The sequence below is a fragment of the Tenrec ecaudatus genome, chromosome 5, assembly GCF_050624435.1.
Source record: "Tenrec ecaudatus isolate mTenEca1 chromosome 5, mTenEca1.hap1, whole genome shotgun sequence".
Lineage (NCBI taxonomy): Eukaryota > Metazoa > Chordata > Mammalia > Afrosoricida > Tenrecidae > Tenrec > Tenrec ecaudatus.
Window position 1 is genome coordinate 57,900,810 of NC_134534.1, and position 24,271 is coordinate 57,925,080.

The window sequence follows — 24,271 nt, forward strand, 5'->3', positions numbered from 1 at the left end:
AATCAATATTCACTTAACTGCTATCCCTTCTAGCCAATTAAAAAACTCTCTAACATCTGAGGGTTGAGGTATCTACTATCATTGTTCACAGTAATACATTTCTACCTTTAAAGCAACAGCCTCCCTAGAATCATGTTAGCAATTGTCCCCCCCTCCCTCCATGTGGCACAATGGGCAAGTGCTGAGCTGCTAGCCCAGAGGTTGGTAGTTCATAGCCACAAACAGGCTCCACAGGACAACTATCTGGTGATCTGCAACTATAAAGACTGCAGCCTAGAAAATCCTGCCAGTAAGTGCTAAACAGGCTTGGGAAGAAGGTCTCCTTAACCACTTTGCTCCTGATTCTCAAAATTCCAAACACAAAGATAGGTGCTGACTAATCCAGATTTCATTAAACACAAAGGTTCTCAAAAAGAAAGGTGAGAGAAATTGTCACTAAGGAAGGTTTTTGAAACAGCTAAACTCTATTGTACAAAAACTCATAAGATGTATTCAAAGTTTCATTTTTACATAGCTATATACTAACAGATGTGTCCTGGTGGCATAATGGATTACAAGTTGGTCTAGTAACCACACGTCAGCAGTTCAAAAACACTCATAGCTCTAAGGGAGACAGATGAGGCTTTCTGTTCCCACAAAGATTACAGCCTTGGTTCAGTTCTACTCTTCCTTGAGTATCATTTTGATGGCAGCAAAACGAGATTTTGGACAAATCTAAACATACACACCCACTCTCCTCCCTCCGCCATTCATTACAATCAGCTTTTCTCTCTCACGGCTGAGTAATGTATTATATATTAAGTGCTCATGGAATTTATGTTCTGTATGATTTTTTGGTATACTAAATCTAGGATGGGTAGATTGGTAGGTAGACAATAAACTGGATTGACAGCTGCCGACAGGCATGGCCACTTGCCGACAGGGGTGGATAGGAGATAGAGAGAGCTAACTGCAACGAGAAAAAAATGTTCTGAAATTGATTGTGGTGATCATTACCAAATCTTAATATGATGGAATGATTTGTAAATTATGATGTAAAAAACAAAAACAGCCCAATATGGAATCTGACTCATGTGCCATAAGGTTTCAAGGGATAAAAAACTTCATTCTACTAAACTCTCCTTTATTCATTCACATATATATTAAGTTTTTTCGCATTCACTTGTTGCTCTTCTCCAACTCCTGGTAAATTTCTGGAAGACCCAACAAGAAAGAATATGACCACCTCCTGGGATTTTTCCCTTTAACTCTTAAGAAGTGAGGAGCTGTGCAGTCTGCTCTCTGGTGTATTCATTGTAAATTCTTACTGAGGACAGTACACACAGTCCCTCTTACTATGAACAACTTCCATGGACGGAATTCATCTCGATTGCAATAGGATTACCAAGTGTTTTAGAATGAATTGTAGCTCCAACAGCCCCCCTTGCCTGTAAATATAATCCTATTTATTTGTCAATAAGTTTTCTTTTGTGGTGGTGCTCATGAGGTTAGACCAGAGGTCAAACCAGAGTGAGGGTGGCTTGTAAACCTCTCACCTTTCAGTGGTGCCTTCTAAAGAAGAGCAGAACGGACTGAGAACAGACAGACAGACAGCAGGAGTGCGCAGTTACAACTAAGAGAGCGCCCAGAGACTGCTGGGGACACCGGAAATTGGAGAAAAGCCCACCAAAAGACCCTATTAAGACTTGTAGCCTCCTGCACAGTTCTCTAAAGTCACCTCACTTAGAGTATTTTTTGTTGTTACCAAAAAACTAGGAACTCAAATTTTTTTTCCCTTGCTCAAAAGATATTTCATAGTCTCCAAAAGTAATCTTTGCTTATAAAATGACTTCTTGGGGAGGAAAACTTCAAATGTTTTGAATAGAATTTAACCTGTGCATGAAAGCTGTGTCACACTGTAAAAAAAGACATTGATATTTATAAGGCATAGACAATCCACTTATTCAAGGTGCCCTGGTGGCTCGGTAGGGATGGCAGATGCTGGGCTCCTAAATTGAAAGTCAGTGGTTCCAATGGACCAGCCACTCCTCAAAAGATGGATGAGGCTGTTTGCTCCTGTGAAGCCTCGGAAACTCCACATAGGATTGCTATACACCAGAAATGAATGCAGCAGGTATTTTGGGGGGGGGGGGGGTCAATGACAATTTTTAAGCAGTTACAGATTCTAAGTTCTTCTATTAGGTGTTGATGGATCTTTCGGAGTTAAAAATTATGACCAGACCTTCATATTACCAACCCATACCCATTTCTTTAAAAAAATTCGTTGACATTTTAAAAAGCAATACATCCCTCATTACATACTCCACCAAAAGCTTGTGTGAAAGGTATTGAACGAAGAAAACCTGGAATTCCTTATGAGGAAAACTAATCTATAACAAACACACGAAAAAACCCAAATTAACTGTCATCCGGTTGCCGACAGTGACTCACAGTGACCCGTACAGCAGGGTGGAACTGCCCTGTGAGTTCTGAAGATGTGACTCCCTCTTTGTAGCGCTCTCCCCTGGAGCAGCTGGTAATTTCAAAACGCAAAGTCCAACTTATAGCCACCGCACCGTGAGGGCTCTTAACTATCTGAAGCTTGCAGGCCCAGCAAAATCAATTCACATTTAAGGAAATAAGTAAAAGTTTCAAAGTGCTGATTTTACTGCCAAAGGAAGAAGAAAATACTCTAAGTCCTTAGTTTCTTGGATTTCAGAATTATGAAGTCGTTTCCTTACCATTATAGGTTACAAGTTGGGCTGTGATCTCCGAGGTAGGTAGTTCAAGACTACCAGCTGCTCCTTGGGAGAACAGCAATTGATGTCCATAAACAGCCACTTACAGAATTGTAAACTCACAGGGGCAGTACTATTGACTAATGACAGTGATTTTTACTTACTGTGCATTAGAAAGGTGGTTAAGATATAATTAAGGCTTGTTAAGTGTCAGCCACTGGGCCCTAAACCCTTAAGTCATCACCTTTACTGCCAGTGCATAACCCGCTATGCCACCAGGGCTCCCTACCAAGTATTACTACTCAAATTATGGAAGAGCAGAAGTTAATCCAATTTATAGCAATTAGAATAATCCCTTATTTCAAATATTTCTGGAGTCCCGAGTGGCACAAATGGGTAATTAAGCATCCTACTTGCTGAAAGGTTGGTGGTTTGAGCCAATCATGAAGCACCTATTTTGGAACCTGCCACATCCTTGAAATCTGTGCCTACAACAGCATCTACCAACTTATTACATGCCTCATTCCCCAAAATGCCCCGCTTCATGTCAGCACATCAAAAAAACAAAATCCAGATTAGCACCTCGCTTATAGGCTAAATGCAACAAGGGAACACAAATGCAATTCAGTTATTTATGTCCCTACAATTTTAAATCTTAAATTTCAAGCTTTACCTGGCTGAAATTTGTTTTCCGGTAGCAAATTGCCAAGGCAGGGATGAAGGTTTTGCCTATTGGTACTGATATTCTGTTCCCTATCCAGATTTTTGGTTTTGCTGGCAGTTTTAAATATGCAACTAAACTCAGCAGCTGATACCAAGGGCTCAGAAGCTGATACCAAGGGCTCAAAGAGAAAGAAACTTTTCTCTAGTTCTTTAAAGCTTCCTCCCCCCTCCACTATCATGACCCCAATTCTACCTTATAAATCTGGCCACACCAGAGCACGTACACGGGTATAGATAAGAGCTGGAAACACAGGAAATTCAGGACAGATAAACCCCTTAGGGCCAATATTGAAAGTTGCTATACCAGGAGGGTAAGGGGAAAGTGGGGGGAGATGGGGGAACCGATCACAATGATCTACCTATAAACCTCTCCCAGGGAGATGGACAATAGAAAAGTGGGTGAAGGGAGACATCGGTCAGTGTAAGACATGAAAAAATAATGGCTTATAAATAATCTTGGGTTCATGAGGGAGGGAGGGAGGGAGGGTAGTGGAGGGAGAGGAAAGAATGAAAAGCTGATACCAAGAGCTCAAGTAGAAAGAAAATGTTTTGAAAACGATGGCAACAAATGTACAAATGTGATAAGAGCTGTATGAGCCCCAATAAAATGATTTTTAAAAAAGAAACTGAAAAACTTAAAAAAAAATTTTAAATCAAAGCTCCTTAAATTAAATCCATACATCAATTGTATCAAGCATCTTCGTACATATGTTGCTTCATACTTTTCAATATATATTTTTTCACTTTGAGCCCTTGGTATCAGCTTCTTTCCCCTGAAAAATTATTTTTACAGTTAATTGTTTACAAAATGTAGGCTTAAGACCATCTAAGGAGGGGGGGGGAGAGATGCGGAGCTAGCTGATAACAAGGACTTAAGTGAAGAGCAAATGTTTTGAGAATGTTGTGGAACAAATGTACAAATGTGCTTTACACAATGGAAGTGTGTATGGATTGTGCTAAAAGTTGTATGAGACCCCAATAAAATGATTTAGAAAAATAAAGACTATCTAAGGAAGTCCTAGATACTTCTATAAGAGATCTACAAATCCAAATATGCCAAGCATCGCTTGTAGATGGAATGAGTAACTTATTACATCTTCTCAGACATTCAGGTATAGAATTTAAAGTATTTTGTTTCACTGGAAAAAAAAAGGCTGTATTATGCATATGTGGAAATTAAAGCCTAACAGATGATGTGGGATATTTACAAAAACGTTTTGATGTTAAAAGGGACTGGTTTTTTTTGGGGGGTGGGTAGGGTGGGTGGGTGGCAGTAAGGACCAACTAGATTAGTGATTAAATGCAAAGTTCTACTTTTTCTAGCTGAACAACAGACAAGGGAAGTCCTGTATGGGTCAGAATGTGCCTGGAGAGTTGTCTTCAACTATGTGCACCAAAAGCTCGGGGTGATAAAACTGACAGTGTGTTTATGACTGTAAAAATAGTAAGACACACAGAATCCACAGTGATTGAAACAGAAGTGAGCCTAGAAATGGCAGGCTTATAAATAATTTTTTAAATGTGGAGGTATTTAAAGGGTCAATGGATAGCTTAGGTATCCATTTATATATACTATATATACTATGCTAAGGCAGAGGTAGGACATTACAGAAGGGAAATTTAGCTTAAAGTTTCTAAATAATCAGTTGTACTTTGCTGGAATAGGTGACTTCAGAAAGAACTCTGCACAGTACTGAAAAAGGTCAAGCCACAGTTGCACGGTGTGTGCGCACAGGAAGGGCATGGCACTGGAAAAGGACTTTAATTACCTGAGTCTTTCCCAGGTGATCGTGACTGTTCTTCTACATCTGTGTTTTTCTATGTTTATCAATTTTTATTGCCTGTAACATACTTTAAAGATGAATAAACTGAAGAAAAGTGGCTTCACATTCATATAGGGGCTAAGTGGTGGGGTTGATTTTTAAACCATTATTTCCACCCAGTGTAAGCTTTTTTCCCTCTATTATCGGTGGATCTCAAACTTGGCAAAAATCCATGCATCCAGGATTGCACACACTAACTTCCCAAACCAATTCAATCTAAATCCTTAGACTCTGAAAGTGCCCAGCTGATTCCACTCAACAGCCATAGTGAGAGCAGAGCAATCCATACACCTAAGAGTTTGCAATCAAACTGCATTGGAACACCTCGCATGCTTGTTGCTTTCATGATACAATCGTAGGCGTGAGTAGGTGACTAACATTTACTGCTTGGTCCTTCTATAGTAAAAATTTGTCAGCCTCTGCTTTCTCATCATAATGCTCCTAAGATCCATTTTCTACCACAGAATGAAGTTGGCTTTGGAGGCACTGAAAAGTTGTCATTTTTTTTTAAGTTAGAACACAGAAGATTACGGATAGAACCATGTTTATCATCTAAACATATTTCATCAGATAGAAAAATATAACAGTAATGACAGAGGACTACATTTTTAAAACAAGCAGAAGAATGGAAAGCACTGAAAGCATATGGGACCACCAAAAAAAAAATCACTATAAGGTGAGCCTAACTCTATCAACACAGTCATTAAGTAGGGATGTTTACTAAGATGATCACAAGCAATACTATTTTTGTAAGTATGAATTAATGATTCAAATTCTAGTGTTTTCCTTCCTTTGAATCATTTTAATTATATGCAGCACTATTAAGAATGGTGTCATCCCTGATTAATTCTGCCCATCAAATACTAACCAAAAGATTAACTTATTATTTAAAAGGAATGATTCTATATTGTACATGCACTTAAAACAGAACAAAAAAACCCCTACAGATCTGTAGTATTAATCCATACAACAGAAAGTCAAAATAGCCCTGATTAAGAACTCCAAGATTTTCTATATTGCTAATTAAGCGTCATAGCATGGTAGAGTGATATACTCCATATTTTATTTACAGCAATTACCCCAAAGGATTAAACCATCACATTTTCCTCTGGGGAAGAAAGTACTCCATCACACTACTAAAATCCGATCCTAAATATTTACAGTCCTTTCAGGCAAAACAAGTGTTAAATCACATATGACACTGGTGCAGGACAAGTCTGGGGCAGACACAGAAAACCTCAAGCCCACTAAGCTCCTTCTTCAAATAGAAACTAGGCATAGGCAGATGAAACAAAGATAAAGAAAAGTTCAAACATCCTATCTTTCTGTTGGTACTCTGGCAATGGTCCACAAACTCATTTTTTAAAAATTCCACAGTAAAGGTGATATACATTAAGATTTGTATAGACATTCCTTATGATATATACTAAATAGTCTCAGCACACACACACACACACACACACACACACACACACACACACGGGTCTTTTTCTCAAGTAACACCAAAGAGCATGAAAACAAGAGGGTGACAGTGGGACAAACTTAAAATAACCCAACTTCCGTAACATTTGTAGTGAGAATAGATAGTAGCTATAAACACAGTAGAACTATCCCATTATAATCCCACAAAAGGCTAGAAAATGCTCAAGTAGGGGAAATTGAGAATACTGACTTGGTGTTAATTTCTAACTGATGACATCCAACTGAATGTGTAACCTATTACAAACTAAAGCTTTTATCTTTTTCTGTACTTGGTCTAAAAATTAGGAGCTAAAAGGCCAGCTCCTTAAAGAAATATATGTGAGTCAGCTCCTTAAAGAAATAAATGTATGTGAGGTGTGGATATTACATTACTATATCTTTGGAGAAACTAAGTTGTATATGCCTATAGAAAAAACAAGGACATGTCCAAAAAAAAGCTCATTCTCATGAGTGATTCACCCTCTTCTATTGTAAATGCTAATTTTTATATTGTATTATATTTATAAATGTTTTATTATGAAAGAAAACCCTTCCATATAAAAATATACTTCAAGATTATATCCCAGCTAGAATTAAAAGCAACTTCAAAAATCAAGGTACCTTTGTATGCAATATTTACCTGGTTCTTCCTTGATGAACGACAAATCTTCTTCTGTATAGGCAACAGGTGGCTGCATCACTGATGAATCATCTAAATCTGTCTCGTTATTAGGTGGTACAGTATAAATAAATCGCTTTGCAGTCTGGGCTTTCCTCCTCGTTTTGCCAGTCTCTTGAATTCCCTGGGAGCCCATATCATTCCAAATAAATACTTTTGTTTGAGATTCACTTTCAGCCAGTTCAGGAGAGCCATCCTGGACCCAACTACTGTCGCTCATTTGGTAGTTATCTATTTGGCCCTCGTTGAAATTACAACCATCATTTTCAATTTTTATGTTACTTGCCAAGTTGGTAAGGTTCCGTGTTGCCCAAAAACTGGCAATTTTTTGATCCCGTGATGAAGGCAGACCATCTCTATTAATTGGTTTTCTATTATTATAGTCCACAACAACAGACTCTGGAGCTTTCGACTTCATGCTTATATTTAAGGCATCTTTAATGAAATTTCGGCAAGTTTGAACAACTTCACTCATTTGAAGATAGCTGGCCACTGTCATCACTTCAATGGCAGTTTGGCTTGAGAGCACCAGGTTACCAGAATACAAGAAGTCCAAGATGGCTGAAAAACCTTGAACTGCAGCAATATCTAAATGGGTAGTATTGTTTTGGTTAGGGCTTTCTTTGTTTGAAAAGCAATATAAAGTCTTAAAGAAACGGCTGCCTGCAACCAGGATGTTCTTATGAGCTTTAAAGATTTTTCCACTCACCACAATGCTGACATCACAAAGAATACCTTTCTTTCTCTGTTCATTTAGTTGTTGAAGTAGTTGATAGCAATAAGAATTCTCATTTGGCTTACTATTAAAGTCACAGACCCCTTCCTCTGATGGCATTTCTGATTCCTGTAATTGGATGGAAAATATTAACATTAAATTTTATTTACATTTTAAAGCCCCCTACACCAGGAAAAGCATTATATTATCATCAGCATTGTCATTCCTTTAAAAGCACTCATCAGATTTATTTGTTTCAAACCCATTACCATCCACGTAATTCTCATTTTGATCGGACAGGGCAGAGAAGGACTGGCTCCATAGGTATCCAAGGCTGTAGTCTCTACAGAAGAGCAGTTTCAGAAGCACACAGCTTTTCACAGAAGAATCACTGGTACGTTTAAAGTGCCTTTCAGTTAGTCCAGTGGTTGCATGACTTATGCAACCGAGCTACCTTATTAATTTGCTAGTGATCGTTAGGTATTTTGAGATTAGTGTTTACCACCACCAATATTGAGAGGATTGGAATGAACAGCTTGGTATGGTATAACCTACTGCTATTATGGGAGGGAAAGTCTAAGTTTCAAGATCAGCAATATGTTGTTTATTGATCACCCTTGCCAATTTAAGGAATTGAATTAAGAATTATTTAAAATCAAGATATAATTATTTTCTTCAAAACATTTATCTGTAACTCAAATTAGTGTCCCTTATACTTTTATATGATAAGGCTTTGTGTTCCGTCTCCTCTCTGACTGAACTTACTCTCAAGTTGCAATATGTTGGTCACTACAAAAAAATTCCAAAGGGTTCATGAAAAAATAGAATCGCAAGATAATAGATCTTTCGATGAGCTTTTTGAACTCGCATCTTATTTAAAAGGTAAATTGTTATGCACAGCTAAATATTTAAATGGCTTACGTCAATGAAGTTAATTAAATCTAACTAAAGATAAAGGAAGTTTGAAACCCTAGTGGGAAAATGCCTGTTATAGGAATAACCACACAGTGATCTTTTAAATATGATCAGGAGTTCCTATAATATAGTTAGCAGAGTTTCAATATCTCACAGAATTCCACACTATTTGGCTAGTTTTTAAAATGACTAGCATCGTCATCGAAAGATAACTACATTAATGAACTAAATCAAAGCCATTATAAAATAACCTTCTATCTTAATATGGACTAGGTACTAGAGGAAATAATAGGGTGTTTAAGAATTTAAATCTATCCCTTAAAACTATCAACAAAAACTCTATTTTCAAAACGGCCTTATCTTATTAGTGTCATAAGTACTGTTTACTCAAAAGAATTCCCAAACTCAAAATTCTTTTCAAGCTTTTTATGATCCCGGTGAAGCTTTACGGAGCAAACTGATTTTCCACCCAACAATTCATAACACATCTTGATTCACAACATTGTTTGTAATTCCCCAACTCAACAGCAGCACTTATCCCCCTTTCTCCCTGCCATTTCCATGTGTCCTCTCCCAGGCTAGCCTCTCTTCCTGCCGTCAGAGCTGTATCTATCCTTGGGCAAATGCTACATACCCTTTTGGTCTCATATCCTGAGAGTGCATGCCTTCCAGGTGTTACTGTTTATCTTACAGGACCCTGTCCTATTGTTTGGCTGAAAGTTGAGCCATGGGGGTGAGTTCAGTTCCAGGTTTGGAGGTTGTTGACAGGGAACTAAAAATTCTTAATATTTTAAAATCTTCTCTCAGTCTCATAACAGCATTAACTGTACCCACCATCACTGAAGTTCAGGTAATTTTAGGTTGTGTGTAGTAGAACTAGCGAGGATAAAGGAATGTGGTTTTACTTTTCAGAATGCTGTCTGCTGCAGTTATTCTCTTATGTTCTTGGACAAGTAACCAAATGTGAACCTTTTCTTAAATAATAGTAGTATACCCCACACTTACAGGTGCTCTGGTGGCCCAATGGGTTAAGCATAGGGCTGCTATCAACCAACAAAGGCATTTCAAATCCAACATCCACTCCACAGGAGAATCATCTACTCTTGGGTAAAGATTTACAATCTCAGAAACCATGTGGAGGGCAAAGTTAGTCTGTAAGAACATTAGGACTTTCTTCAGAAAGTGCCTAGGTGGGTAAGCTCCCCCAAAAGATTGAATACTGCCTGGAAAACTGTTTAATAACTTCTCTAAATGACTAAAGTTATCTCCACCCCACCCAAAAAGAAAAATTGCTCCAACATTTATAGCAGGGAATATGAAAAGTGCTGGCCTTAAAGTATTTTTAAAAAATTCATTCGTTTGCATAAAGCACCAACTTAGAATACAATTTGTGTCCAAAAAAATAGTGAAATACACACATATGGATCTATGATGATATAAGCATTGGAAAAACATTGGAAGAGATGAATGAGCTAGGCTATAAATAAACATGTTGGGAAAACCAATCCATTTGGAGAGAAGAGTAAAAGGAAATAAGGAAAAAAGTGAGAGGAAAGTCAAGTTGTTGGAATTGCAACAAAATTCTTGTTCTCATAGGAACAATACTCCCAATCAGCGGTTCTCAACCTGTGGGTCGTGGCCCCCGTGGGGGGGGAGTTTCAAACGACCCTTTCACAAGGATCACCTAATTCATAATAGTAGCAAAGTTATAGTAGCAACGAAAATAATTTTTTGGTCGGGGTTACCACAACAGGAGGAACTGTATTAAAGGGTCACAGCATTGCAAAGGTTGAGAACCACTGTTATAGATGGTGAGATTCCTACAAAATCACAAAAGTCCTACCTTAACCCCAATCCTAAGTATAGCTTAAATTATAAAAATACTAGTTTTAGTTCTTACTTCATGTCACAATAACTCAAATTCTCTGAAACCAGCATCAAGTCACATGATACATCTAAGAACTTTTGCATGGCTTCCGGCTATCAGAAATCAATGGAAAAACCAGGATAATCCTGAGATACTTTAAATGCTTCACGAGGATAACAGACCAGTATTTCAAAATAGGAAACTATCAACTAAAAACTGATATAGCAAAATATGTAAGCACTGATCAAATTTGGATGCACATCTATTTTAAATGCCTGTAGAGGCAGTGGATACCTATTTATAAGCCAAAAACTATCAAAAGTGTACAAGTATCAAGCAGCTATGAGCATTTGAAGAGGTGGCTACATCTAACTGTAGCTATCATTTAATGTTAGTCATTTTGTTGTGCATTTCCTGAGCCAGTCCCAATTTCCAAAAAGGTCTTTCTCATTAGACCAAATTCCTTATTTTAAAAAAATAGCTAACAGAGCTTATCCACCAAAATATTTGTCTATTGGCAAAAACTAGACAAATCAGACATAACTACTCATTGTTTTATTAGAACAGTAATGTCCACTGATTTTATAAGCAACATTAACAATCTCTTTTCCACAGCTGATTAGCACACTGTGCCTCATGTGTGTAGCAGTTATTCAATAGCCCTTCAAAATGCACCCTCCATAACCTCTGAGTGTGGATAAGCGCCAATGAGAGGATGCCTGAGGATCTGTGTAAAACAGAGCTAATTAAGCGGATAGCATTAAAAGTCACTACTGTTTCCTGGACACCAAATTTATTTTATAAAATTAAAGACAAAATCTTAAAAGTGGATCCCTAAGAACTCAAGGGGTCAGTCTGGTTCCACCTGACATGCTAAGCTTGATTATAACATTAAGTCTTACTAATGAAAACGATTAACTATTTCTACAACTGCTCTTTTCAAATGTAGGGAAATGTTTTATACCCTCTTTCCCAAATAGGAAGATAGAACTTGAGCCAAGTATTAGTCTAAAAGGGCTAGATAAAGAATTTTTTAAATGGGCTTCAAACACTGGGGGGGGGGGGCGGCAAGAGATGAGATTTCTTACGTCGGAGATACTATAAAATACCAAAAAAATCTTGAAGCTTTTGGACTATGAAAAAAGTTCATAGTGGGGAGGGGAGCAGGGAGGGAGGGGGAAAAATGAGGAGCTGATGCCAGGGGCTTAAGTGGAGAGCAGATGTTCTGAGAAAGATGAGGGCAATGAATGTACAAATGTGCTTTACACAATTGATGTATGTATGGACTGTGATAAGAGTTGTATGAGCCCCTAAAACTATTAAAAGAAAAAGCTCATAAGGAAAATTTTAATACCAGACATGTACAGACCTTAGAATCAAGTCCGATTAGAACTTAAAGACCTTAGAATCTAGAGAAAAGTGCCCATTTAGTTAAAATTTTCCTAACTTATTCTTACGTTCATCTTCTATATCTATGGTGAGAAAAGTTATATTTCTACAGTGGAAAACCTCATAAAATCTTGAAAAACCCTAACCGTCATTCATTAATTTAACAATTTTAATCATGGTCTGTACTGAGGATCAAAATGAGTTTACCAGTAGTCCCTAAAAAGTTATGGTTAGTGGGGAGACACCTTAAGGTACTGAACAATATAAAAAACGTTTTTCTTGGAACAGAAAAGAGACATTACATAAGCCTATTTTTCTGTTTGTACCCTGTCCTATAAGGTAGCCATAAATTGGAATCGACTCAGTGGAAGTGAACTTGGTGTGGGGGAGATGGTGGGGGTTGGTTTCTGAAGAAAGGATAGTTAGTTAGGCAAGGCCTTAAATGATACAAGATTGGGGTAGAAGGATGAGCATTATAAGACAGCAGAAGCAAAAGAACCAAGACAGCTTCAAAGCTTCAAGAGTTCAAAATTCATGAATGAACTTCAAGGTGATTAAAAAACAAACCATGAAATGTAAATATCTGCTTATGCACATATTTCTGAGCTAAATGTCCATCACTTCCAAATTACCAAGAGATGTGTAGCCCCCTCTCCCCCTAAAGGATTAAAAACAGGACTAACAGGACTGCAGCCCAACACTTAACCAGTCCACCACTAGAGCTCCATAAGCAAACTGAATGGCCGGGGTTATTTACCAGTGTGAAAGACTAAATAGAGGAATTAAGAATGGAGGTAAAACTGGAAAGCTACTAGCTTGATACAACATACCTGAAAGAAATAAGGGTCTTAACTAACCAAGGGAAATGAGAACTACGCTACAAACTTATAGACGATAAGACCACCCTTCTGGAAAGTGAGAGAAACGATAATTTCGGTTGCTTAGAATTCATTTACTGCCAATGCATAAAAGGGTAGAAAATGCTAGCTAGCTAAAAGCCAATGAATAGTATTTACTATTAACTTCCCTGCTCAGAATTAGTTTTTCAAATGAATTAGCACCGGGAAAAGGCATTTACAACACAAAATCAAAGTGTGAATTTAAAAACACTGAAAACATCAAAATCTGTTTTCAGTAACTCACTGGAAGAGCATATTAAAAGGATAAAAAATTCACTTCCGTTTCCAAATGTAAAATTGTGAATTTAGAAAACAGTCACATTCAATTTATAGACGATGAAGACAAGCAAGGCTACAGGCAAATGAATTGGCAACATGCTTGGTAGAGCACAGGGGCAGAGAAAAGGAGCCAGGCCCTCGGTGAACTGACGCCTTGGCTCAGACATAAGAACAATTGTGAAATGGCACAGGAAGGGGCAGTGTTCTGTTGTACACGGGGTTGCTACGAGTCAGAACCAATTGAATGGCACTCAACGGTGGTACATTGAAGAATTATCTAGATCATTGACAAAGACCGGTCTCCTTTGCAATCTTCTCTTTGGGTCACCTCTATGAATGACATTTAAGTGACTGAATCCTCTCTTATGCTTATACTAGATCCCCAGAAAATCAAATTCGATATGCCCAGGGGAAACTTCCAGGTGATACTAGCATCCAGTCAGTGAACTATGCCTACCAAGTCCATACACACCCAGATGCTTCTAAACAGCAATAATCACATGTGATCATGATTGTAATGCTTACACCATTAAATAGTTTCCCGTTTGCAAAGGGAATATAAAAAACAATCTTATTAGTACCAGAGGTCCCCTAAGACCTAGAATCTTGTGCTTGACACAAGGGATGAATGTATGGATTGTGATAAGAGCTGTACAAGCCCCAATAAAAGTATTTCATAATAATAATAAAAACCTAGAATCTATCTACCTAATTCACATTTGGTTTTTCATCTTGCTCAGCAATTCAACTATCCATGTCTCAAGACACATTAGGAAACCTTTTCCATTTTTCTGACATGGCTTCCAATGGAGCATCCCCTTCTCTATGGTCAACATCTCATCTAAGAAAAGTAGGTAGGTTCTCAGGTAAACTCATCACTGCCATCTTTCTGGCACTCTCAGAATATTTCATACTCTTATTACTTTTTGTCAGTTGTCTTACCTTACTAAACCAGAAGTTTCTCAAAGGAAGAAACTTTTATTTATAAGCTTTATTATCTCCAGGTTCATATATCTAACATAATTGAAGAAGGGGAACCAAATGGAAAACCAAAATCACTGCCATCCATTCGATGCCAACTTCCTAGCAGGCCTACAGGACAGAGAACTGGCCCTGTGGGTTTCTGAGCCTGCAACTCTGTAAGGGACTACAAAGCCCGTGCTTCTCCCGAGGACTGTGACTGGATGGGGGGGAGAAGAAAGCCTCTTCTTTGCACCTTGGAGCAGCTGGTGGTTTGAACTGCTGATCTTGCCCTTAGCAGCACAATAACCACTGAGCCACCAGACTCCTAAAAGGGGAATACACAGGACACCCCCCCCGCCCCCCAAAAAGGGGGAAAACACGAGAAATGGTCCAGCTCTTATTAAAACTAATACAATAAATACATGCTATAGTCTAATATTTAAATAAATGTACAATGTTAACTTAATGAACTATAGGCTTATCTTTGTTTCATATTCTAATTGTTAAAAGCAAAGTTGCTAGGCCTAATTTTTGTCAAATATAGGTAGGCTTGCCTTACTTTCTTTACTCCCAAAGCTACATCAACATATTTCAATGAGATCGCTGCTCTGAATTCATTATTTACTTCCTCGAAAAGTTAGCCTTTGCTCGGAGAATACATTCAAGTGCCTATTTTAGGTGTAGAAAAGTGCAGAGTTATAACATGATTGAAAAAGAAAGAAAGCCCAGAGTTGACAGAATGAGTGGCTCTGGCTAGGAAGGTTTCACAATTTGATAAAAAGTGACAACTACTGTTATAGTTATTAAAGCACCTTTGAAATGCTCTGGGCCCGAGGGCAACATCCTGAATGCACTAATCATGGATACGATATGCTGTCACCTTTGCCTTTTTAAAGAGGGCATGCATACTTCTGCAACAAACAATTCAAAACATACTCAGAAAGCATGTTTAAAAATATGTCCCATGAGTAGTCGGCTGAAAACCGATATTCAAGTAACAGAAGAATATCAAGCATTTTTAAGACTGGGATACAATTTTTTTTTGTCACTATCAAAGGATTAATTAAACACGTCCTACAGAAAACAAAGTACAAGAAACTCTTAGCAACATACTAGGACCAGACCAACCTCCTCCAAAAAATGTCTTTTTGAGGTTAACACAAATAATCAAAAAATAAGCAAAATAAGGGGAATGAACGATCGCTAGCCTCAAACTGAATTCTTGTCTGAAGAAGTGTTTAAAGTTGGGAAGCTGCAGTTAAGAAAATCTGTGCGAAACAGAAATATTACATGCATGATGAAGAATCATCTCAGGATGGTCTCCTGCTGGGATGACCCAAATCTGCAAGTCTAGAAAGGAAAAGTGGTTTGCTTACTAGGATTAAGAATGATTTCATGAGAAAGTGGTTTTAAACCTACAAAGATGTTGACACCTGGAAATAGGCATCGAGGAGGAGATATAGAAAGCTCTCTTTAAAGAATACGGGCAATTATGCTAATGAGGTCACATTAAATTCGTACATTAAAACCTTAGAGAAAGCCTCAACTTGACTTGTGCAAATTAGAAACTAACTGCCCAAGTTCTTATCACCTGAAAGAAAAAGTAGAGGATCAGAGCCCAGCTTCACCTGCCCTTAAACCCAACAATGCTCTTACAGATTGTATTATACTGCCTCCTACAGGTAAGCAAAAGTTGCAGGGCAACAAGTGACAGGAAGGTAGGAGGAAACAAGAAGATAAACAGCTAAACAAGATAACCAGTCAGTCACTAAAAAGAAAGAGATGTTAGGCAGTACTTGGAATCAAAAATACCATGACAACCCCTCCCCCACTAAACTAATTAAGGTTCGAATGACACTAGAAACATTACATAAACCATTAAGATAAATTCTGAGTGGAAACACCCAAAGCCCCTTCAAGGGTACCAAAACATAGCTTTTGCTTGGACAGCCTACACTGTCCCCAATCTAATTGAAAGACTGGTCCAAGAGAAAAGACCTGCAGATTACAGCTACAGCAGAGTTCAAGGGTGAAAATGGGAGGGAAAGGATATTTCAGAGAGCAAGCTTGGAAAAGGTTTTAAAACCTAGGAATGATGATTTACGCCCAGGGGAGAATATACCATTATCATATGGTTAACAGACGAATTCCCCTACCTCTGACGAAGGAAATGCTTTGGTGGCACAATGGTTATACACGGAACACCAACCCTGAAGGCTGGTGGGCTTTTTGTCTTGGTGTGGTGCAATGGCTAGCCACATGTTACCAGTTAGAACCCACCAGGCACTGAGGGAGAAAGACATGGCAGGTCTGCTGTAAAGATCCACAGCTTTAGACATCCGATGGGGGCAGTTCTACAACATATACGAGTGCTAGGAGTTAGAATCCATTCAATGGCAAGAACCACTTTAAGCAGCTTTCTAATTGTAATTTGATTTAACTGACACTGTAAAAAAGCTCATTCGAATGTCTTTTTAAGTTTTTTTCCTTAAATAACCAACTTATCATGCCTTGGAAGTTTTCATTTCCTAAGTCTCCCCTCCCTCCCCCCACCGAGTCAGTCACTTTACTAAATAATTTCAGAAAGAAGTTATGAAGGACTCACTCCTGTAAAATATGAGTAAAAACAAATGCCTCTCAGAGTAAGGGAAACTTGCACTTGGCACATGAAAGACACACTCTATTTCACTCCATTGCCCAGGTGCACAAAGGCAATGATCGCAAAGTTGAGACCTGAATCCAAATTTGCTCCAAACTTTTTTTTTTGTAGGCTCCAGACTGAGTTGTCACCAAGGGCTTTCAAGACTTTATATGATTTGCTTAAGTTTTCTGGGCCTTATATCTTTACATGGATTTCAGCAAGTAAAGCTTGTTCAAAACGTGCACTGGCCGCTGTGAAAAGCATAGCCCAGTGCTTTAAAGTTAAAGCTTCAACTTCACTGAGTGGTGCCTAATTAGCTCCTTTTAAAATGTGCTGAATGGCACTCAATAAATGGAACACACGGAGGGACTAATAATATGGAAGAGGTGACTTTGTAAAATCAATGACTGGCTACCAATACAAAGAATGAATTCCACTCACCACCTCAAGTTATCTAAAAGGACTGATCAAGATCTAAGTGGCTTGAAAGGAGTTATCAAAGTGATAATGCTAATATCTTCAGACTGGAAATGTTAAAACAAGGCCTGGAGAACAATCTACTTGTTTTGTACTTAAAAGTTTCTGGTAGTTTAGTAAGTAAATTCTGTATCAGGTCAAATCAATTACTTGATATAAACTGCGTATTTGTGCTAGTGGTAATCTAGTGGTAACTTTAAGCACTTCATGTAAAATGCATTTACAAGCAACATTTTTCCAATCAGAAAAGCTCAATACAAGAAATATGGGCCTGAGGAAAGCAGTTAAATAAAAACTACAATAATTTGCCCAAAGCAAGCCTCTTCTCCTTCCCCAAGAAGTTCAACAGAAATGAGCAGCGCAAAATGATTTCCAAGAGGAATGGTAATCCCAAACAGCTCCCTCTACACATCTACAAACTTATCGCTTGTTTTACGCCCGTCTGACCTGGTGACACCAAGCATACTCGGGCTGGACGTGTTCCCCGAAAGGGGGTAGAGTCAAAGGGTTAGAGAAGCCTGGTTAAGTCATTCTTCAAAGAGGTGCCAGATTTGCCTCTCATCAGAGCCCCCCCAATGTTAAAGGGCTCGGAACACACACGACAGCCCCTACTAAAAACCACAGCTAACAATAACCATGTGTACCGCCAAAGTCAACCTTTCGGGTTCAAAACGGCAGTCTCACTTTCGGGTGCTTTCGATTCAATCTCGGGAGACGGAGAAGAAATCTGTGTCACTCACACCAACCGAAAAAAAGGCGAACGCCAAGCTCGGCGCGGCGATTAGCAAATCGTCACAGACACACACACACCACCCCCGCCGCCCCCACCCCCCAACTTTGGAAAACTTGTTCGCAGGCTTCCCAAACCCTGGCGCACGGGCTCTCGCTAAGGGGAGCCGAGCCCCCGGCCCCCCACGCACAGACGGGGGTTCCGCCGCCTCGGCCTTTCCCGGCGGAGTCCGCAGGTCAGAGGAGGGTCTATACTGTACCTGGGCGTTGGCTCGGTGCTCGCTCGAGACGTGGTGCCTCTGGAGGAGCGTCTTCTTGTAGTTGCGGGTCCCTCGCGAAAGCTCATCGTGCCCCGCTGGCGGAAGGTCTTCGCTTCCCGCGTCCGCAGGGGGCTTCTGGCACCAGCCGCACGACATGAGGCCAGTATCCTGGGAGTAGCGCAGCCAGGGGAAATCCTTGAGCCAGGAACTCTGGAACGAGCAGTTCAGCTTCTGCATGAGGGACTTGGGGCGCGCCAGCGGGAAGTGCTGGACAGTCTCTCCGTCGCCAGCTCCCACACCGCTGCCCGCCACTTCGTCCCCGCCATCGCCGCCCCGCCGCCGGCCGCCCGGGCTCGCCCCCTCCTCGTCCTCCGTGCTGTCGCTCTGGGACGCGCCGTCCGGCATCGACTCCTTCCCCTCCAGCGCGTCCAGCTCCAGGTCCGCGGCCGCCGGCCCTCGCCCATTGAAATGCCTCGGGGGCCACGCCGCCGGCTCCGGGCGGCCGCGGCTGCTGCCATTGTTGCCGAGACCCCCGGCGCCTCCTCGGAAGGCCAGGGTCCGACGGTTCCTCTCCGCTAGCAGGGGGCCCCCCGCGCCACCGCCGCCCAGCGAGGTGGGGCCACCCGCGTCTGGAGCGAGCAACAACTCCTTGGTTTCCTCGGCGGCGGCGGCCGCCCTAGCGGAGGCCTCCAGGTCTTGGGGCTCCAGGCCCTCCAATCCCACTTCCTCGTCGGCCCCCCGCCCATTGAGCTGCTGGGGTGCTGGCGCCTGGGGCTGTCGCAGCTGGGGCTGGAGAGGCCAAGCCGAGGCCTCCCCGCCGGCGTTATTGTTCGCGGAGCCGCCGCCGCCGCCGCCGCTGGCGGGGACCAACCCGCCGCCTCGGAACGCCAGCGTCCTGCGGTTCATTTCACTGAACGACATGGCGCGCGCCGCCGCCGCCGCCGCCCGGTGTCCCGGCTCGCGCCCGGCCTCGGGCCGCGTCCCGCGCGCTCCCCCGACTCCGCTTCGCCCCCGCCCCCGGCGTTCCGGTCTCGCGGGGCTCGGCCTCGCCCTCGCCCTCCGCGCCCGGCCGGCTCGCGCTCGCTCCCGGGCTGCCTCACGCGTCCGCCGCCGCCGCCGCCGCCCGCCGGGCCGCCGCCTCCGGCCGCTCTCCTCGTCCTCCACCCCCGCCCCGCGGCGCTCCCGGCAGCGTCCCGCGCGGAGAAGGGGGCGGACGGCGCCGCGGTGAGGAGCGAGCCCGGGGGCGCGCGGGGCCTCCGAAGTTGGGCGGCGGAGTGCGGGGAGCCCCGCGGCTGCCGGTGCTGCCGAGCCGCGCGCCCACACAGACCCTCCAGAACAGCTAGCCTGCCTCCGACGCACCGAGCAGTCCCCACGCCGCCGCCGGCCGCCGACGCGCTGAGGGCCAGAGGCTCGCTAGGCTGTGGGGCTCCGCCACATTACGAGCCCACAATAAAGCCGGCGGAGCGTTTCCGTCCGACCAGGCCCTGGCGGAGGTCGAATGGCAAATGAACAACGGACCGTGCGCCCACAATGCACCGGGGTAGCAGTAACCGCTGGAGGGGGAAAGGGTGGGGGCCGGGCTGGGGGAGGGGGGCTGGGCTTGGGGCCGGGCTGGGCTGGGGTGGGGGCGCCAGGGGACCGCGAAAGGGGCCGGGCCGCGCCTCCGGCCTGGGGGCGGGGGTGCGGCCTCGGGGAAGGAAGTCGGCCCGGGGGCGGGGGGGACAAAAGGCCGGGCGGCGGGCCGGGGTCTCGGGGAGGGGGCGGGCGTGTGCGGCCGGGGCCGGGCTTCGCGGAGGACAAACAGCTGGCGAGTGTCAGGGGCTGGCCGCCTCCCCGCTGCCCACACGCACCTACCGGCGCCGGGGACGCGCACATTTCTCCTCTCGCCACGAGTGCACCTGGGACTCGGGAAACCAGCCTGGTCATTTCGATTTCGCCGGGGGTGGGCAGCGGTGCCCGAGGAACGGCCCTGATTTTGTGCCTCCGCAAAAGAGGGCACCCGGAGGGGCTGGTCGCGGGAGGTGGCCGCCCACCATGGACACCGCCTCCTCGGATGGGTCGTGCTCGCGCGCAGCCGCTCGGGCCCCAGGCGGTCGGCTTTGCACCGAAAACGCGCTGCCCCGAGTGTCTGATTGCTGTGATGAAATGGAAATTTAAATAAAAGGTCCAACACGTGCGTTCACTGGGAAGTATTGACACGAGTGTTACATCACCAGCAGCCAATCGGGTAACTGCAGTCGGGTTAGCCTTCTACAACCACCTTGTGAGGATTACAGTATGTCATAACGTTATAAATATTAGGCAGGGTTTTCCCCGTGAGCGGGGAGGAGTCTGTCTGTGGTGCGGCTCCGCGGAGCGTATGCTTAAAGAAATGGGTTTTTTTTTTTAAAAAAAAACTGTTTACATGCCGAATTTGGAGCAATTCGAGCAGATTGAGCTGGAAACGAAACTTTCGTAATTATCATTTCGATAGCTTTTTGAAGAAAAAAAAAGAAAACGAACTCGGAGCTCCAAACTCCTTATTTTAAAAACCTGTACTGCATTAAGTTTAGTGAATGCATTTTAGTAAAGTAAGGTATTTTCAGTCAGTTTGCTATTTTACAATATGAGATAGATTTAACACCGCCCCCCCCCATTCATTCCAGGGAGAAAATGTTCTGAAACTATAGAGCAGCTTTTGACCCTTAAGAAATGCATTGCTTAGAAGTTGAATAAGAAAAGATAACATGTCTTGAGCTATTGAAGTATATGATGTGTGAATTATATGCCAATAAAACCTTTTTTAAAAGATGCCATGCCTAAGGTAAAAATATTGACATGGTAGGATGCAATTTTACATTGGTCAAACATATATTATGTTAACATGAATAATATATATTGCAGTGTACATAGAAAAATAAATAGAAATTATTTTCCTTCTAACTTATGGGAGGAATTTATGTTAAGACTTTACCTCCTTGGAGGCGCTGCTGGTAGGTGTAGTCACCTATTGAAACCCACCGGCCTCTCTGAGCCTCCCATTAAGGTTCACAACTTCAGAAACTAAGTTTGAATCAAAGTCATAGGAGTGAGTGGGTTGTACATAGAAGGGTAAATAAAGTATTGCTATAAATTAATAGAAACCTTTATTAATGACAAAATAATAATTTATAAATTATCAAGGGCTCATGAAGGAGGGAGGAGCTAGGAGGGAGGGGTAAAAATGAGGACCTGATGTCACGGGCTTAAGTGAGAGCAAATGTTTTGAGAATGATGAGGGCAAAGAATGTACAGATGTGCTTTATACAATTGATGTATGTATGGATTGTGATAAGAGTTGTATGAGCCCCTAATTAAATGACTAAAAAAGAAGAAACCTTTATTAAACACAAATATCAAAATACAAAACCATTGATCTCCACATATATCTAGATACTTCGGAAGCGGGTGTTCCAACCTCTTCAGTCTTGGACTTGCACGCGATAAAAATGGTAGTTCTGGGATTTTCCAGGGCCTGGGATCATGTTCTTGGCGTATTAGGAACAAAAAGAAGTCTGTAGGGACAATGATCAAGGAGTAGGATGGCTAGGGTAAGGTTTCCCAATGAAATTCTCTTAGGATAGCCCTTTTGCTACCCCGGAAGAGTGAACAGGCCAGATGCATTGTCATGTTTGGGGTGGGGGTGGGGGGAGGGTAAATGCCTCCGCCCAACTTTCCTGTGCAGTTTCAATTTTCTTACAAACTTTAGTAGAAACCCCTGTGGTTGTATCATTCAAGAAAATCTATCAAGATTACCCCTTAGAAATACCAAAAAAGCAGTCACCAAAGCCTTCTAAGCTCTTTTCTGCTTCCCATGTAACTGACCTACTGATCCCCACTGACACTTTGATTGGGATGTTTGTTTTGTTTTAAAGGCAACCTCATGAGACTAGGACAAGTGTACGACTGACTGGGGGCGTTTGTAGCCATCCACCAATGGCCGACGTGTGTTTAAACCTGTTTTGTTTGGAAGAAATCCCTAGGCATATATGGACCAGAACCTTAATAACAATGCTTTTGAACTCTGTAATAATCAAAACTCAACTCGTTGCCATCAAGTCAATGCTGACTCACAGTCTGACACCATAACTATTTACAGTAGTGAGTAGAAAGCCCAGTTTTTCTCCTGAGGAGCTGGTAGTGGCTTCAAACTGCCTACCATGAAGATCGCAGCCCAATGGGTAACCAACAGCAGGGCTCTGACTCTATAATTATATAAAATCATATCACTGTGAGCTTAGGTGTATTTTATGAGTAGCATTTGTTACAATTTTTAAATCCTCTGGCTTCATACTGCTGATTCCAAAACTTAAAATATTTGTGATGATTTATTTTTCTATTTTTAAAATAAGAGCAATATTGCAGCCTGTAATTTGAAGCCCTCCAATGTAGAATGTATATGTGGTTTATTTTTCAAACATTTAAAAAGATTTTCCAAAATGTATGAAATACTAGTCATCTTATTTTCAAATGGACTAAATATGTGATTGCATGTAGAAACTCAAATACTAGTGATCTTAAGGATTTATTTACAGCAATTCTCACTTAACTGATTGTAGATCAAAATAAAAAATTAGCTCTGCCTTCTAGATCGAATTAGTTTTAACATAAGGCTTGCCACTACTAACCTCCCACAGAAAGATATTTCTGAGAGTGGTGATATACTCTTTACGTAGACCATCCCTATTCTTACCTGACCTTTGAACAATCACTTGAAATTGTGTTATATGTCTTCAGGTTGATGTCCTTTGTAGGATATTACTGTCTTGCTTTGTCTTGTTTATATGGATGCTGAAGACATTGAAATCTGTGGCCTTTACCTAATTCATACCTTATAGAAATGAAACCATTATTTTCCAATGAAATATATAATAATGCACTTTCTCTTGAAATGAGTTACTTTTAATTTGAAACACTTTGCAAATATTTTCACCACCACCACCACCACCACCACCACCACCACCCCACCATACCTGAAATAAAAAGAGGGAAAAGTTACTGAAGGTGATGGGCAGTAAAATGAATTTAGGAGTTTTTATTGCAACATTATGCTATCTTTTATTTTTTTGTGCTTTCTGGTGAAGTCAAATTTACTAAAAATGTTAATTCTGTAGAAGTGCATTTGCCCAAGATAACTGTCTTAAGTAGTAGTAAGATCCTTAATGTCCTCTGCCTAGGATTATATTTAAACTAATTAGAAATGAATGACAAACTGATAAAATAAAACCCAAACAAACCAACAAAACCAAACCCATTGCTTAGAGTGGCTTTCAACCGTAGAGTGGAACTGGCCCCAAACTCTGTACATCTTCCTGCAAACCATCTGCCTCGTCTTTGTCCCATGGAGCGGGCTGGTGGGTTCAAACCACCTACCTGTTAGTTAGCAGCTGAGTACTTCTGTAAGACCAGCTCTTTTGAAATGAATGATTCCAGAAAGACGAGGTTTTATGCTCCCATAAAGATTTACAGCCTTGGAAACCCACGGGAGCAGTTCTAGTCCTATGGTGTTGCTCCTTATTGCCGTCGGTCAGTGCTGACTCATAGCAAACCCCCTGTGGGTTTCTGAGACTGCTTATGGGAGTAGAAAGCCCAGTCTGTCTCCCTCAGAGCTGCTAGTGTTTTTGAACTGCCGACCATGCAAATTGCAGCCCAGTGTGTAACCATTATACCACCAGGGCTCCTCTAGTGTTGCTCTGAGTCAGATTTCACCGGAAGG

General features: G+C 41.8%; 1 protein-coding gene across 2 annotated transcripts in view; it reads right to left on the minus strand.

Moving 5' to 3' along the window:
• Window positions 1-20,591, minus strand: part of ZBTB10 (zinc finger and BTB domain containing 10) — a 30,383-nt gene extending 9,792 nt beyond the window's left edge. Inside the window, exons 1-2 of one of the 2 annotated variants that reach the window (XM_075549541.1) lie at window positions 20,392-20,591; window positions 7,365-8,247 (exon numbers count right to left, since the gene is read on the minus strand). In XM_075549541.1, coding sequence (XP_075405656.1) covers window positions 7,365-8,247; window positions 20,392-20,463 — 955 coding nt within the window. In that variant the 5' untranslated portion in view covers window positions 20,464-20,591. Of the gene's footprint in view, window positions 1-7,364; window positions 8,248-18,537; window positions 19,514-20,391 lie in introns of those variants that run through there. The other variant, XM_075549540.1, reaches the window with a different exon arrangement.
• Between the last annotated feature and the right edge of the window lie 3,680 nt (window positions 20,592-24,271).